This window comes from Labeo rohita, chromosome 14 (assembly GCF_022985175.1).
Source record: "Labeo rohita strain BAU-BD-2019 chromosome 14, IGBB_LRoh.1.0, whole genome shotgun sequence".
Lineage (NCBI taxonomy): Eukaryota > Metazoa > Chordata > Actinopteri > Cypriniformes > Cyprinidae > Labeo > Labeo rohita.
The window spans coordinates 31,534,894-31,550,752 of NC_066882.1; the positions used below are offsets into that span (position 1 = coordinate 31,534,894).

A 15,859-nucleotide genomic window follows, 5' to 3' on the forward strand; every position below is an offset into this window, starting at 1 on the left:
TGCTCAGGAAACATTTTTGATTATTATCAGTGTAGAAAACAGTTGTGCTGCCTACATTTTTTTGTGTTCAGAATTTTGGAGTCACTAAGATTTTTTTTTTCTTTGGGAAGACATTAACAGCAGGGATGCATTTAATTGATCAAAAGTGATACATTTATAATGTTACAAAAGATTTTAAAAAAATGAAAACTTGTATTTTGTTTTGTTTTTATTTTTGTATTCATAAAATAATCCTGAAAAAAAAAAACACGATTTACACAGAAATATGAAGTAGCACAACTGTTTTCAACATTGATAATCAGAAATCTTTCTTGAGCATCGGATCATCATATGAGAATGATCATGTGACACTGAAGCTTTGCCTCACAGGAATGAAATACATTCAAGTGTATTTGAAAAACAATAGAAAACATTTAAAGTTAAAAATAATATTTCACAATATTACTGTTTGTACTGTAAGTTTGATTAAATAAATATAGCCTTGGTGAGCAGAATAGACTACCGAAAAACATTAAAATGCAAAGACTGCACATTTTTGACTGATTGTGTACATACATTAGCAATATTAACAGGGTGATCCTCCTTTCAGCTGCCAGAGATCAATATTGACAGCACAGGTTCAGGATCGTGAAGAGGAGGGAGAACATGATTGATATAATTTTCTCATACCTTTGCCATGTTTTATAATAAAAACAGTAAACCTGGCTACAATAATTTGGTCAATTTTATTAAAAGTTTACAGTTTGCAAGGAATCTGATTTCTCTGACTCTGCACTAGAGGAACTCCTTGCTGAATAAGACCAAGTCATGAGCATGAGCCTCGTCCTTCAGCAAAAGACTGCATCGACCCTCCATGAAAAGATCAAGAGTGAAGTGTCACCCTCCTATCCTTCTCTCAATAGAGTCTGCCTTCTGCTGCTGTGGTAAGAAAGACACTCTTCTTCTCACATCTGTCCAGAACCTAACTCTGGCTCCTCAGCAAAGAGTCTTCTCCACAGCTGGGGACAGAGGTTGTACTTTTGTAAAGGATGTCTAGGCTAAAATGCCACAACTTAAATCTCATATATTCAATGTGTCTAATCTATGGAGCTGAGTTCGTCATCATAACAGCCTGTAAAACTCTTGCATTGTTTTCATTAGGCTAATTGTTAAAAAAAACCTTTAAACCTTACCTTGTTCATTCATGTAATGAGATAAATTCACATTTATTATGATTGATTTTGACCTACCCAAGGCAAATTTTAAATGTATCAAATTTAGAAGGATACAATTATATTTTGGTGTATTGTAAAATAATGTAAAATTATTGTAAAAAGTTGGTATTGTATACTTGTCATTTAGTTTTCTAAAGATGTGATCCACTTATCACAGAGTGTTAATGTTTGAATGACAGAATCAACAGTTCTCCGTATGCAGTAGGCTACACATACACATGCTGCATGCATTGATAGATTATATAACATGACATTGACCTTTAGGCCTTGTTCATCACAACTTAATATGATATTGCGCAGGTCCTCCATATACTTAAAGATGAATAAAAACAAAAAATCAATTTCTTCTTGAGTTATTTCATATTTATTATTTTACAAAAATAATTCAATTAAAAAATAGACAAAAATATACATTACCCATCAAAAGTTTTTGAACAGTAAGACTTTTAGTTTTTTTTTTTAAAGAATTCTCTTCTGCTTACCAAGCCTGAATTTATTTGATCCAAATAACAGCAAAAGCAGTAATATTGTGAAATATTTTTTCTGTTTAAAATAACTGCTTTCAATTTAAATATTTTTAATGTAATTAATTGCTGTGATCAAAGCTAAATTTTCAGCATCATTACTCCAGTCTTGTGTCACATGATCCTTCAGAAATTATTCTAATATGCTGACTTGCTGCTTAAGAAACATTTCTGAATATTATTATCATTATTTTCAATATTTAAAGCAGCTGATTGCATTTTTTTCAGGATTCTTTGATGAATAGAAAGATACAAAGATCAGTATTTATCTGAAATATAATATTTTTTAGTAACAGTATACACTATACCATTCAAAAGCTTGGAGTCCTTATTTAGCAAGGATGCTTTAAAGGGGTCATCGGATGCCCATTTTCCACAAGTTGATATGATTCTTTAGGGTCTTAATGAAAAGTCTCTAATATACTTTGATTAAAAATTCTCAGTGGTTTTGTAAAACAACATCCTTTTTACCTTGTCAGAATGAGCTCTGCAAAAATCATCTCATTCTAAGGGGTTGTTCCTTTAAATGCAAATGAGCTCTGCTCACCCCGCCCCTCTCTTCTCTCTGTGGAATGACGATCTTGTTTACTTTAGCCGCTAAACTTCCTAACTACCACGTTATAAGGAAAGGCGATCGCAAAGATTCATAAAAAACGCGTATACACACTTCTGCTGCAAATGAAGCTGGATCATGAATGATTTGCGCAAACATAGACGGATATATGTAGTTCGGGAGGCGCATTTTCTTCACAAGCAAATGTAATCCACTGCGTCTTCAGCGGCTCAGATGTCGGGAGTAAATGACGACCACTATGTTCATTATTACATCCAGCAACACAACACCTCAATTGCTCAATCTGAGATATTCTTGTCTAACTTACATCCCTGCTCCGGCATTTGACCGGAGTAATGATGTTAAAAATTCAGCTTTGAAATCACAGGAGTAAATAGCATTTTAATAGAAATAAAGAAAACCGTTTCAAAAAAAAAAAAAAAAAATATTGTAACATTTTTGCTGTACTCTGGATAAAATAAATAAATGCCGGCTTGGTGAACAGAAAAAAAAAAAAAAACATGAAAAAATCTTTCTGTTCAAAAACTTTTGACTGGTAGTGTTTGACAAAAGTTATGTTCCAACTCTCATAAAGTGTGAGCAGTTGAATGTACAGTTAAATGATCAGATAAACAGTTCTTGATATGCAGTACATATACAGTACCTCAAAAAAGCGAGTACACCCCTCACATTTCAGCAATCATTTTACCATATATTCTCAAGGGACAATACTATAGAAATTAAACTTGGATATATTTTAGAGTAGTCAATGTGTAGCTTGTATAGCAGTGTATATTTACTGTCTCCTAAAAATAACTTGACATACAGCCATTACTGTCAAAACAGCTGGCAACAAAAGTGAGTACACCCTAAATGATAACAGCACTATGTCATTTAACCATGCAAAGCCACATGTCCTATTCATCATGTTCATGTTTTTGTCTGCTTGACAGGACCATACAAAGTTGTGTATCTTGTATTAGAGCAGTGAAAATTTGGTGGTTTTAGTACAGTTCTCTCATACTGACCACTGGATGTTCAACAAGGCACCTCATGGCAAAAAACAAGGAATTGGAATTGTTGCTCTCCACAATGATGGCCTAGGCTATAAGAGGTTCAGTAACAACCTGAAACTGAGTTACAGTACTGTGGCCAGGGTCATACAGAGGTTTTCCAAGATGGGTTCCATTCGGAATAGGCCTCGCAAGGGTCGGTCAGTGAAGTTGAGTGCTCGCTTTGTGTTCAGGTGCAGAACCTGGTTTCAAAAAACAGATGCATGAGTGCTGCCAGCATTGCTTTAGAGGTTGCAGAAGTAGAAGGTCCGCTTGTCAGTGCTCAGACCATACGCTGCACACTGCAACAAGTCGGTTTGCATTGGCGTCATCCGAGAAGGAAGCCTCTTCTGAATTTGGCTTACAAGAAAGCCCACAAACAGTTGCTGAAGACAACCTGTCCAAGAGCATGAATTACTGGAACCATCTCCTATGGTCTGATGAGACTAAGATAAACTTGTTTGGCTCAGATGGCGTCCAGCATGTGTGGTGATGCCCTGGTGAGGAGTACCAAGACAATTGTGTCTCTCCTACAGTCAAGCGTGGTGGTGGTAGCATCATAGTCTGGGGCTGCATGAGTGCTGCTGGTACTGGGGAGCCGCGCTTCATTGAGGGAAACATGGATTCCATTATGTACTGTACATTTCTGAAGCAGAACATGATGTCTTTCCTTCAGAAACTGGGCTGAACGGCAGTTTTCCAACATGTTTTCAAACACACCACCAAGATGACAATTGCCTTGCTGAGGAAGGTGCAGGTAAAGGTGATCTGACCTGAACCCTACTGAGCACCTATGGGGCATCCTCAAGCGATGTCATTATAGAGGATTTGAAGAGGATCCCAGCAACAACCTGTGCAGCTCTGGTGAATTCCATGCACATAATGATTAAGGCAGATAGATAACAATGGTGCTAACACAAAATATTGACACTTTGGACACAGTTTTGACAAATTCACTTAGGGTGTACTCACTTTTGTTGCCAGCTGTTTTACAATAATGGCTGTATGTCAAGTTATTTTTAGGCGACAATAAATATACACTACTATACAAGCTGCACATTGACTACTCTAAAATATATCCAAGTTTCATTTCTATAGTATTGTTCCTTGAGAAGATATACTAAAATGATTGCTGAAATGTAAGGGATGTACTCGCTTTTGTGAGATACTGTACATGCATACATAGGCTACACAGAGAGATTCCTTGCTCTGATAGATTATTCACAGAAAATGGCATGGACCTTTAGGCCTTGTTCATGAAGACCATTTGTAATGAAAGTGTCCAGTTCCTCCAGATACTCAAAGATTAATAAAAAAAAACATCTCTTGCTTCATCCGATTCTCTCCCCAGGTAGTCTTTGATGGCATTCTGTTGATTTTTACTGTCCATCTGGAGAAAGTCAGGCCATTTCACCTCCCCACAGAATAACTCACAGTGACTCTGTGTCCAGCAATGTCCCTTGCATGTGGTCCTTCAAGTAAATAGTGATGAGTCATTTTCTTTACTGGTGAAACTGCAGCAGGGCCCTCATCCCTGGAGAACTGCCCTGCTCAGGCTTGGATTGAAAATCTGTAGAATGACGTAAAACATTGACAAACATTATATGATCTTTCCATTAATACAGAAGAATACAAAGATAATTTTTGACAGATACACAGTTATCCAGCAAGATGTAAAATGATGCGGTTGCTCAACCAAGCTACTGTGCATGGGTACCATGATCAGTGTACACTGCTCTCCAAAAGTTTGGAAACACCCCTGGCAAAGTGTGGTTTTGGATGATATCAGCTAAAATTCTTATCGTTTTTTTGGTGCAAATACATTAAAGTAACTTGACATTATTATTGAAGAGCAGCAATAATAATTTTCATTTTGATTACATAATAATGGCAATATATACATGTCAAAGTCAGACATGCTCCTTTGCCAGCTGTGATGCCTGATTACTGGTTTAAACTTGGCCCAGGTTTTTAAAAGATTTTTGGGTCAGCACACCTTAATTGATTGCCATTTAGTTTAAGAATACAATGAATTTAGGCCCAGATTATGCAGAGCTGTAATAGCTGCTAATGGTGGGTATTTTGATGAATCGAAAATTTAAGTTTTTTCTATGTATAAACTGTTTATGTAATAAAATGTTTTCGTAGTTTGTGTTGTCCCTTATCAGTGCATAATTATCACAAATTAAAAAGGATTCATGCCAATATTGTTGAAAACCCACTTTTCTAGGGCATTTCCAAACTTTTGGAGGGCAGTGTATATCATTAAACATGTCACTTACATAACTGTATGTATGTAAGTGTTTTGTGTGTCTGAGTGGTTGAGATTAGTGTTATGTGTGAAAAAATTGCACATTGATTCAGCATTCATTTTACTGAATCATATGATATCTGTCTATCTAAACATGTATACATGTATTTGCACACACACACACACACACACACACACACATATATATATATATGTATATATATATTGTTAAAACATGCCTTTGTAGTTCAAAACAATTAAGTTACTAAGTGTACCGAACTGTTATTTATGCACACAAACGACGCACACATTGTTAAAGCAAACGACTACTTCTTTTTAGCGGTTTGCAAACAACAGTACTATCTTCTTATCGATGCTTCTTCCTGTTTCAAAATGAATGAAAATGTGACATATTTGGACATGGGCGTGGCTTTTGACGTCACATTCCTCGTACCTTCGTCTGATGCCTTTTAATCTGAGTCAGTAATCTGATGCCTAATTGTACGAGACCTGACACCAAACGTCGTTTTAACTGAGACCTGAAGCCTTTCAGTCTGAGGCATGACACCTTTTTATGGAACGCCATTGGGGACAATACCTATTATATGTAACGCGTGAAATCTGGACGCATTAACACGCAAAGTTTGTACGCGTAAATACGAAGTATATGTTCGGGTGTCGCGTCAGACTGCACAACAGCAAATAGCGTTGCTCTATTTAGGATTTAATTTGCATTTGTGATGGGATGGCACGTTGCTGTATACGTATATAAACATCAGACGACATTTCTTTTCGTGAGGGATGACGTGCTGTTAGGTAAGCAAATACCTATGCAAACGTCACACGTAACATTTGTTCGTGAATGAGATCATATTTTTACGTTGACATGTACATAGGCAGGCGTTAAACTTTAGAGTCAATGATGCATTTATACGTTGGTTGTGATGTCAGTGCTGTGTCATCTCATCCCGTTTGTACTCATGCAGGTTTTTTGTCTCCGGTAACGTGGAAAAGTGGATTGCTCTCTATGATGGCTCTTAGAAATTTTTTATTAAACTGTCAAAGAACTTTTACAGACTGCGTTCAGTTGACTTATATAAGACATAAGTGATGTAATAGGCTATATACACATATGTATAACATATATTAACATACATAGAACATACAACACTGGATACGGCCATAGCCAGGGTTTAATTATTAGTGAGGTCCACGGTGAGGTGTCAATAATTATACATAATAGCGCCAATAAATGCCATAAATCATTCAACTTTAATAAATACAATGAATAATAAAGTTAGCAAAGGCTAAATACTAAATACTGTGGCTATTGTTTTTTTTCAAAATGACTGGAGTAATCTCCGAGTGGGCCAGCATCAATCTGGTATGAGAGACATGCTCCTTGAAGTTGGGGTGTCAGTTTGACTGGAAATAATACAAATATCTTGAATGTATACTGTATATATCAGATAAAAATAATGTAATAACAACAATATATTGTAACAATCACAAATTTAACAATTATATTATAACAGTCAGGCAAATCCAAAAGCAGAAAACAAAGCACCAGTAGCCTATGACAATTCACAAATCTTTATTCAACCTTTAAACCCAGACACAATCATACGACACATAAACATTACAGAATCACTACAACAGGCGGACCATACAACGTAAACTGTGGGGCAGCCAGTCCAAGTCCAAGTGTAAATAGCAACAGTTGTGGATTCAGTAGACATTTAGATGCTATTTACTTATAAATAGTGAGAGATAACGTCACTATTTGCTCCTCAGTATTGTTGTGCATTAAACATCCTGCAATATAACTGACAGTAAATCATTATATTTATAAAACAATATTAAAATCATGGCAACTTATTGAGATATTAAAGAGCGCTACCCCTAACCTTACCCTAAATGTAACTTTTATGAATTAAAATGAATTTTAAGTCAAATCATTTTTATTGAAAACAAATGCGTTTATTAACTGTAAAGTAATAAAAAAAGCGCTGTCAGTGGGAATAGAACCCCGGTCTCCCTTTACACGTTACGCCACAGAAACTGCTGACTAAAGAGGTGACTTTTTCCACATATAGGGTAACGTTAGACTGGCCTAGTGTATTTAGTTCTGCCAACAAGTAGGCTATTTGCAGTGGACACCTCGAATGTATTAATCAGAGGGGAAATGTGGTCGTTGGATCACCGAGACCACTCATTTTACCTACAGGACAAATTCCTTTAACGTTACAAAAGAATATAATGTTAATTCATGCAGTCATTGAGTGTATTTAATCAATGACCCTAAATTATCACCAGTTCAACTAAAACAGAAAAATTAGTATGTCGCACATCAAATAAGACTTAGAAATATTACACGTTCAAAAATGTCATGTTTACACGACGAAAACGTTCGTCTAGAAACACGTAACAAAAATACACGGCCAAAAATGTTACGTTAAGGCGATACAAACGATCGTGTCTTTAAATAACACGACAAAAAATTTCGTGTATAGACGTACAAAACGTTCGCGTTTACACGTACCAAAAAAAACACGTACAAACTTTGCGTGTTAATGCGTCCAGATTTCTCGCGTTTCATATAATAGGTATTGTCCCCAATGGCGTTCCATACCTTTTTATTTTGTGACTGACGTCTGAGGATGTCCTAAAATGTACACCGTATAGGTGGCAATTTAACTGTTAAGACAGCTATGAAGTCCCCCTGCAAGCCTGCGCCTCGTCTATTAACAGTATATAGCGGGACAAGTTATCCCTTACTTTTTAGCGTGGGTGAGACTTAAGAGCCCTGTATATAAATGATCGGTGTAATTTGACACAATTCAAATTGACACTCTGACTGGACGTTTAATATTTCGGATATTTATGTCTTATGATTCTTGAAATCTCTTTTAAATATCAAAACGTATTTCCTAATAAAACTGGTTTTTAAGAAATGGCATGTAAAAGAGTCTGATGTTTTGTCTTTTGTCGTGTTTTGATCGTTCATTATCATTAGTGTACAACTAAAGTACAAAGTGGCGAGAGCTATTCATCTTTTCAATAGAATTAAGTGATGCATACCAAATAACAACTGCGGCACTTTTTTTTAACATACAGTCAGTGTCCACCTTTAGTGCTGTAGTTGCATAAAAGCAAAACTCTAACAGAAAAAGGAGGGTGTACATACATATTAAAATTAAAAAAGCGAAATGTAGGCCTTTTTAGATGTAATGATTCACAATGAACGATCTTAAGAAATTCATTGTCGTTTTTCTATTGGCTAAGGCAGGCAGCTGCGCGGAAATGACGTCACGGGTGACGTTCCCCTCAGCCCTTCAGTTCAGCATGGCGCCGCTCTTGGTCCCGCTGAAATGTGGATTTCACATTCAAAGGCGAAAATTGTCACTGTTGCTTCAGCAGAGCCGCGCCGTTCACGCGTGGACCTATCACGAGCACAGAGCGGCGAATAAACGGAAAGAGCGGAGCACATATCAGGTACGTTCACCTCTGTCACACACTTTAGGACGCGACACCATGAGACAAGGGCAGAGACTCAAACTTTAAACACACACAGGAGTTCACTGATGCAATCTCACACACTCTGTAGTGCCACATACGGTACGTTGTTGGAAGTAAACTATTTGTTATGTTGTTTGCATGCTGTTTCTTGTTGGCCGTTGCTTATTGAAGTAGGAAGTTGTTATGGTTCATCGTGACTAATGAAGTTGTCACTGTTCTGTGTAAATGTAAGTGTCGTGGTTGGTCATAAGTAAGAATCACCGTAGCATTTTCTGCTACGCGGTCAACGCGATTTTAGTGTATTGTGACATGTAATGTCAGCTGACAAGTTCATTTGACTGGTATTCAAACCGTCTATTGTAGCCTCTTGTTTTTCACTTAACTTTTAATCATTGGTTTGGAGTTAACTCCTTCCGTCCTGGGGGTCATGTGATATAAACAGTCACCTAATACTGTATGTGTACCCAGATAAGACTGAATCCCGCCCTCCGTTCAGCTCATATCAGTGTAGCATATGACGGGACCCTATTTACCAGTCACAAACCCCTTTATATTATTATGACTGAAGTATGTTTTTCCCTACCAAAACTTTCTCTGTCACACCTGTCAGAGTCCTTGTGCCAAACAGAGGCCACAAGATCCCTATAAGGTGTGATGATCAGTAAAATGTTTAAAAAATAATGTGTTAGTCAACACTGTCATCGAAATTAAAGAAAAACTGGACATACTTTGCAAAATATTGCAGTGTGATTTATTTTAAGACATGATGGAATTGACATTGTCATAGAAAATAATATATTTTAAATGAGCAGTGACTTGAATGACTATTTATATTTCTATTTCTCCCATCAATCAACTAGTCATAGAGTTTGTAAACAGCTAGTTGAGTATTCAGTCTTAAAAGGGGTTATGAACTGCATTTTTCATTCTATACTGTTTCCCTAGGTGTGCTTAGAAATAAAAGTACATTTTCTACCTTGATATATATATTTTGGCTTCAGATTTGAATACTATTTAGACTTTAGTCTAAACACTCATTTATGTGTTTTTGAGTAACATCCTTGCATATGAAATCAGTTTTACATGTGAAAATCTTTTGAAAACACACAATGTTATTTCTAATACAGCAAAGCTGAAAACATTAAATATGTGTTGACTGATTATACCATTATATTTAAATCTACTCCCTTTGCATAAAAGCTTACATTCGTTGAGCAGTGTAAACAGCATCACTGATTATAATGGGAGTTTTGGTGAAAGTGCAGAACTCACTTCACTGATAGACTCACGCTGAACTTGGGAATGATTGAAAGCTCAAGTGATTTTAAGGGGAGCATTCTCTGATTGCATTCTGTATATAATTTGGTCGCTATTGAACCCTCCGGTGCTTTTCACTTTTGACTGAATTTTTGACCTTTTATTTTTTAACATTAACTTAAATTTGTCATTTTAAGCTCATGTGTCTGTTAGTTTTTTTTTTTTTTTTTCCCCCAAAAACTAATTTATAGTGATTTCATGAAATTGACTACTTAATGACTGCATTAATGGCAGTGGCTAGAAGTATCTGAATTGTCAAATACATAAGACTGATTAGTTCAGTGGCACTTAGAACTTAGATTTACTGATGCATTTTTATGTACATTAATCCTTACATTTCACATAAAAATCACTGATCACAGATTGGGCATTAGAATTAACATGCTTATGTGTTGCTGTATTAATTTTCATAAAAGTCTGTTTGCAAAGCTTGTGGTCGAATTGTGACTGGTTGACCAAAGAATCCACTGTGAAATGAACCGAACAAATAATCGTCTACCAAAACATTCACATAATTCACAGCTGAAAATAATCAGCCAGTATCCTAACATTAAGAACCTATACAGATATTCAGCAAAGAAATAGCCTTAATGTCTATATGCGTATATAGATGTATTTTTATGATCCTATTTCACAATGCATTACACAGTTCTGACTTCCAGGGAAATCGGTTGTGTTTTGGGATCTTGAAGAATCACTCAGGAGCTTGAGTAAAATAGTGAATTAATAATGAATCATGGTCAGCTAAATGTGCTGTTATGAACATATGTTCTTTAGTAATCTACTGAAAAGATTAATATATTTAACGTTTCATTTACATGTCTTACCTTGTTTTTCTTGACTTTCTTTCAGCTTCCAAGTCAAAGCCGAGCATCGTCAACATGGGCCAACAGCCGAGCTCAGAACAGCCGACAGATCCTAGAAGCAGTGAAAGTACGTGAAAAATATGAGACATTGATTTTGTTGCATGATATTGTTAGATTTGTTTGTTTTTCCTGACATTGACTCATGTTTTATCACAATAACTAATATATAGACTGCTGTCAAAGTGTTAAACTGTGTGCTGGTGTGTTTCAGCATTTACAGATTCCAGAGAGACAGTGCTGGCACGGCCATGCAGGTGGAGGACTCAGTGCAGACCCCAAAAATGTGGTAAGGCTTTTTTCTTTTCTTTTTGATTTTTTTTTTTTTCTTGGTTTTATATAATTGATAATCTGTATTCTGTGTGTCATGTTCATCATGCAGACAACCATTTTTAACAAACACAATAAGAAATCCAAAATGGTTTGCTAAAACAGATTCTTGGGCTTTTTGGTGAATATTAATTAGTGCATGTTATTGCAAAATTGTGTCTTTGTAGTCATTCATCAAAATATAATAACTACAAAAGACCTTTCTTTTGGCTGAAATCGAAAAATTGAATGTATAACGTTGAATGTCAGAAACTCAAAGGTCTTCATGACAGAAACACCAAAATACTTTGATTAAACAAATAAATTAATGACAGAAATGTATTGTTATTGTATAGCAAAATGTACTTCCCAGAGTAATGTAAATCATGCAATATCACAAAATCAAGAGAATTTTTTCCCCCAACAAATCTGTACAGTAAACTTCAGTTGTGCAGCATGTTATTTTATAAAAAATACAGTGTTGTAAAGGAACTGTCATATTTTTATTTGGTTACTTTTTAAAAGGTTGATTAAAGGTTGTATTATTTAATTTACTGTAGTTTTTGAAGATTCATTTTTATTAAATCATAAAATACAGAATTGAGAAAAATTATAACTAAAACAGATTTAAAATAAAATGGATATGTTGATCAATATTTAGATCATATTTTACTGAATTATTAAATTATTAAAAAGAAAAAAAAGAAAAACATTAAATTTAGAAAAAATAAAAAATAAAATATGTCAGCCGTGCTCAACTACACTCCTCAGATCTAGTCCTCATTGCCAAGAGTTGTCAGATTATGTATTAGCATTACCATTCAGCTGACCATTGTTTGTAATATTTTTTTAGTGCAACTGGACAGTGATCCGTTAATCTAAAACAAACAGAACCTCTTCCTTATATAGCTTTGAAACTGTTGAGTGCATTTGTGTATGAGTGGATTTGGACCGTTAAGTGGTTTTCCTAAACTTTCTGTGGTGGCATCTGTGGTTTATACTTTCATGTAGGTTGTCACCTCATCAAGTCAACAAAATGTGACAAACCAGAATAGTTTATTGTGCTTGTGGAGAGCTTTGTTGATTGTAATGTTGGCGGTCTGGTTTTGTACACTGTGCTGCTCTAATGTGCTGATGGGTTGGTTAACCTGTCACCAGGTTGATTGACAATGGAATGAACTGGTGTGTCATGAGCACTGATCTGGAGTTGGATTACAGAGGGATTTGTGGATCTCTGCTGCCCCCTGCTGCCGATATCAGTGCTGCTACTCTATGAAATAGCACCACATTATAATGTACAATGTACATAGTAATATGTATTTTTGGGAGGTTCCCATTTAAACATTTTGTTTTGGCTTAAATTAATATGTTTTGAGAGAATGAAAGCTGTGAATGGAAAAAAAGTAACTTTTTCTTCTTTAATTCTGTATTCTTTTAATATTTATGTTTTTAAACTAAGAAACCCTACATTTTTTTGTTTGTTCCCAGCTTAAGGAAGTGAACTCCTCAAAGATTCTTGCAGCGATGTTGACGTATGTTTGGCCTAAGGACAGACCGGACCTGCGCGCTCGAGTGGCCATATCGCTGGGTCTCCTCGCTGGAGCCAAGGTGTGTTACTTTATTATACCAACACTATGTCGTTCAATGGGACATTTGTCTTTTTGTACAGTTCTAGTTCTGTGACAAAAGTTACAGTTTGACTGTTTGTATTTTGATTGGTTTTGTTTACGGTTTTAATGTACAATGAGATTTTGGTATGTTTGGTATGTCTTTTTTTTCTTTGACATTTCTATGACTTTCTTTACATAAAGTCTGTCAGTACTGCTGGAACTGACTAATATGATGTGCTTCCAATTTTGGATGCAAAATATTTTGGCAAATGGTATTCTCTGTTTGACATGTATGCGCTCGTTCAGTGAAGTTTAACAAATATAGCCTTTGTGGAAAATGTAAACACTTATGTGACTTTCCGGCATTTACAGATAAGGATGCAACTGTAAGATGTAAGGGAACAAATGCATCAAATAAAACGAGCCTCTGGCAGGAAGGCAAGAGCTCATTTGAAGTGCTTAATATGAAGCACGTCTCATCTTTAGGACAACTTGCACTTTCCCACAGCAGCAGCTCATTCTGTGTCCCTCATTATTTTCCAGATGCGTTTGCAGCATCAAATTATATCAGTATAAACAGGATTGTCCCATCCTGCGCTATGAAAAAAACCTGGGCACAATGGGCTGCATTCATTTGAGAGAGTTTTCCAATTGTACAGGTATTTTACCTGTATTTTGAATCTTGCACTTAATTGCGTTGTGTTTCATAGATAACCAAAATGTCCTTAAACTTACCAGTCCTTTTTTTTTTTTTTTTTTTTTTTTTTAAAGATAGTGTGTATCTTCGTTAAAGTGTGTATTTTTTCCACTGTGTGCATCTTGTTTGTAAACAGCCTTACAGTCGATCTTTTGATAGGGGGAAAACTCTGATATTCAGATAATGTTCTGCACATGCAGTGGTTAAAACGAAGCTGTGGTTGTTCATAATACACACATGCTGAACTAATGCGGTACAAATACGTGTGCAGTTACACCCCTGTTGTGCTAAATATGAATTCGACAAGCGTCAATGTACTTTTAAGGAACTTTTTAATCATTTTTATTATTCCCTAAGGTTTATGTATTATACTAATAATTTTTTTTAATGTCACAATTTAGTAGTGACTATTTTCCCTTCTGTCTTTGAGCATGTGAAGTGCTCGGGTAGACACGAAAGCATGGGGTGGACAGTTGGGAATGGGATTGGCAAAGGACCACGAGTCGGGACTCGAACTCGGGTCGTCAGAGGTGCAGTTGCACTATATGTCAGTGCGCTAACCGCTAGGCTATCAATATTTGTGTTTGGGTTTTGAACTGAATAGTTCAAAAGTGGACTAAAATAACACTGATCAGTTAGCGTACTCCAGAATACCATAAAATGCCATAATATTTGGTTACTTACAGATATGCAGATACGCCAGTGCAATTTTTATCTGATCCATTATTCAAAAACTTTGTGCATCCTGATGCTGGAAGTGGAGAACGACTAGTTTTACTGCATATTTAATAAATGTCGATGCTCTTTTTTTTCAGTGAGAAGGAAGTTTTGAGTTCTAAAAACTCACTGTTTGTTTTTGTAGTTTTTTGACACTGTACATGTCAGAAGATCAACTGAAATTTGATCCGTCATGTCATGACAACTTTAACAAACCGTTTTGTCAGACACTAGTTGTGTGTTATTTTTCTTTTCTGTCTGCACTAATTTACACCCAGAAATGAAATTTCAGTTTTTGACACTTTCTTTTTTTTTTGCACATCATCTTGAGTGAATGACCTGCTGATGACATTTCACTCATTTACTGTGTTTCCTAACATCCTTAAAATATTATAGAAAATCTTTGGTGAACTCAAGTGTTTTTCATATTGAAAGAGTGATTGTTTGGAGGGGTAGGGATGGCAGTGAAGTTTCTGTGCCCCTAGTACTGATCTGCACAAAATCTATCTTTTCTTTTGCAAGTTTTCAAATAAACTTCAGACTTGAAATTAAAGGAGAAGTCAACTTCAAAAACAAAGATTCACATATAATGTACTCACCCCCTTGTCTTCCAAGATGTTTGTGTCTTTCTTTCTTCAGTCGTAAAGAAATTATGTTTTTTGAGGAAAACATTTCAGGATTTTTCTCCATATGGTCTGATATGGTGCCCCGATTTTGAACTTCCAAAATGCAGTTTAAACGTGGCTTCAAAACAATCACAAATGCGGTTGTAAACGATCCCAGCAGAGGAAGAAGGATCTTATCTACCGAAACGATTGGATATTTTCATTAAAAAAAATACGATTTAAATACTTTTTATTCTTAAACGGTCATCTTGCATTCCTCTCATTGAACTCTTGTGTATTCTGACTCAAGTTAGTGTATGTCGAAAAACTCCAATCGCATTTTCTCCTTCAACTTCAAAATTTTTTTCAAAATCATCCTATATTGCTGCAGAAGTACTGATGTAGTCTTTGCAAAGTAAATAGAAACAAGTATGTGCACTTTGCATGTTTCCTGAATAAGGGTTGCACAATATACCGGTACTATAGTAGTATTGCGATACTAAAGCTTAAATATACCCGCGGTGCCATCACATTTTTTAAACGGTAGTACCGTAAGATAGGTTGTATGCACGGCTGGAACGCGGTTTAAAATGTTCATTTGAACATGCACGCCAGCAGAAACATTACA

General features: G+C 35.8%; 1 protein-coding gene across 1 annotated transcript in view; it reads left to right on the forward strand.

Annotated features, from left to right (window-relative positions):
* The first annotated feature begins 6,107 nt into the window (after nt 1-6,107).
* Nucleotides 6,108-15,859, forward strand: part of abcb7 (ATP-binding cassette, sub-family B (MDR/TAP), member 7) — a 67,764-nt gene continuing 58,012 nt past the window's right edge. The window contains 5 exon segments of the mRNA XM_051128162.1: nt 6,108-6,410; nt 8,884-9,089; nt 11,283-11,363; nt 11,508-11,582; nt 13,091-13,210. Coding sequence (XP_050984119.1) covers nt 6,335-6,410; nt 8,884-9,089; nt 11,283-11,363; nt 11,508-11,582; nt 13,091-13,210 — 558 coding nt within the window. The 5' untranslated portion in view covers nt 6,108-6,334.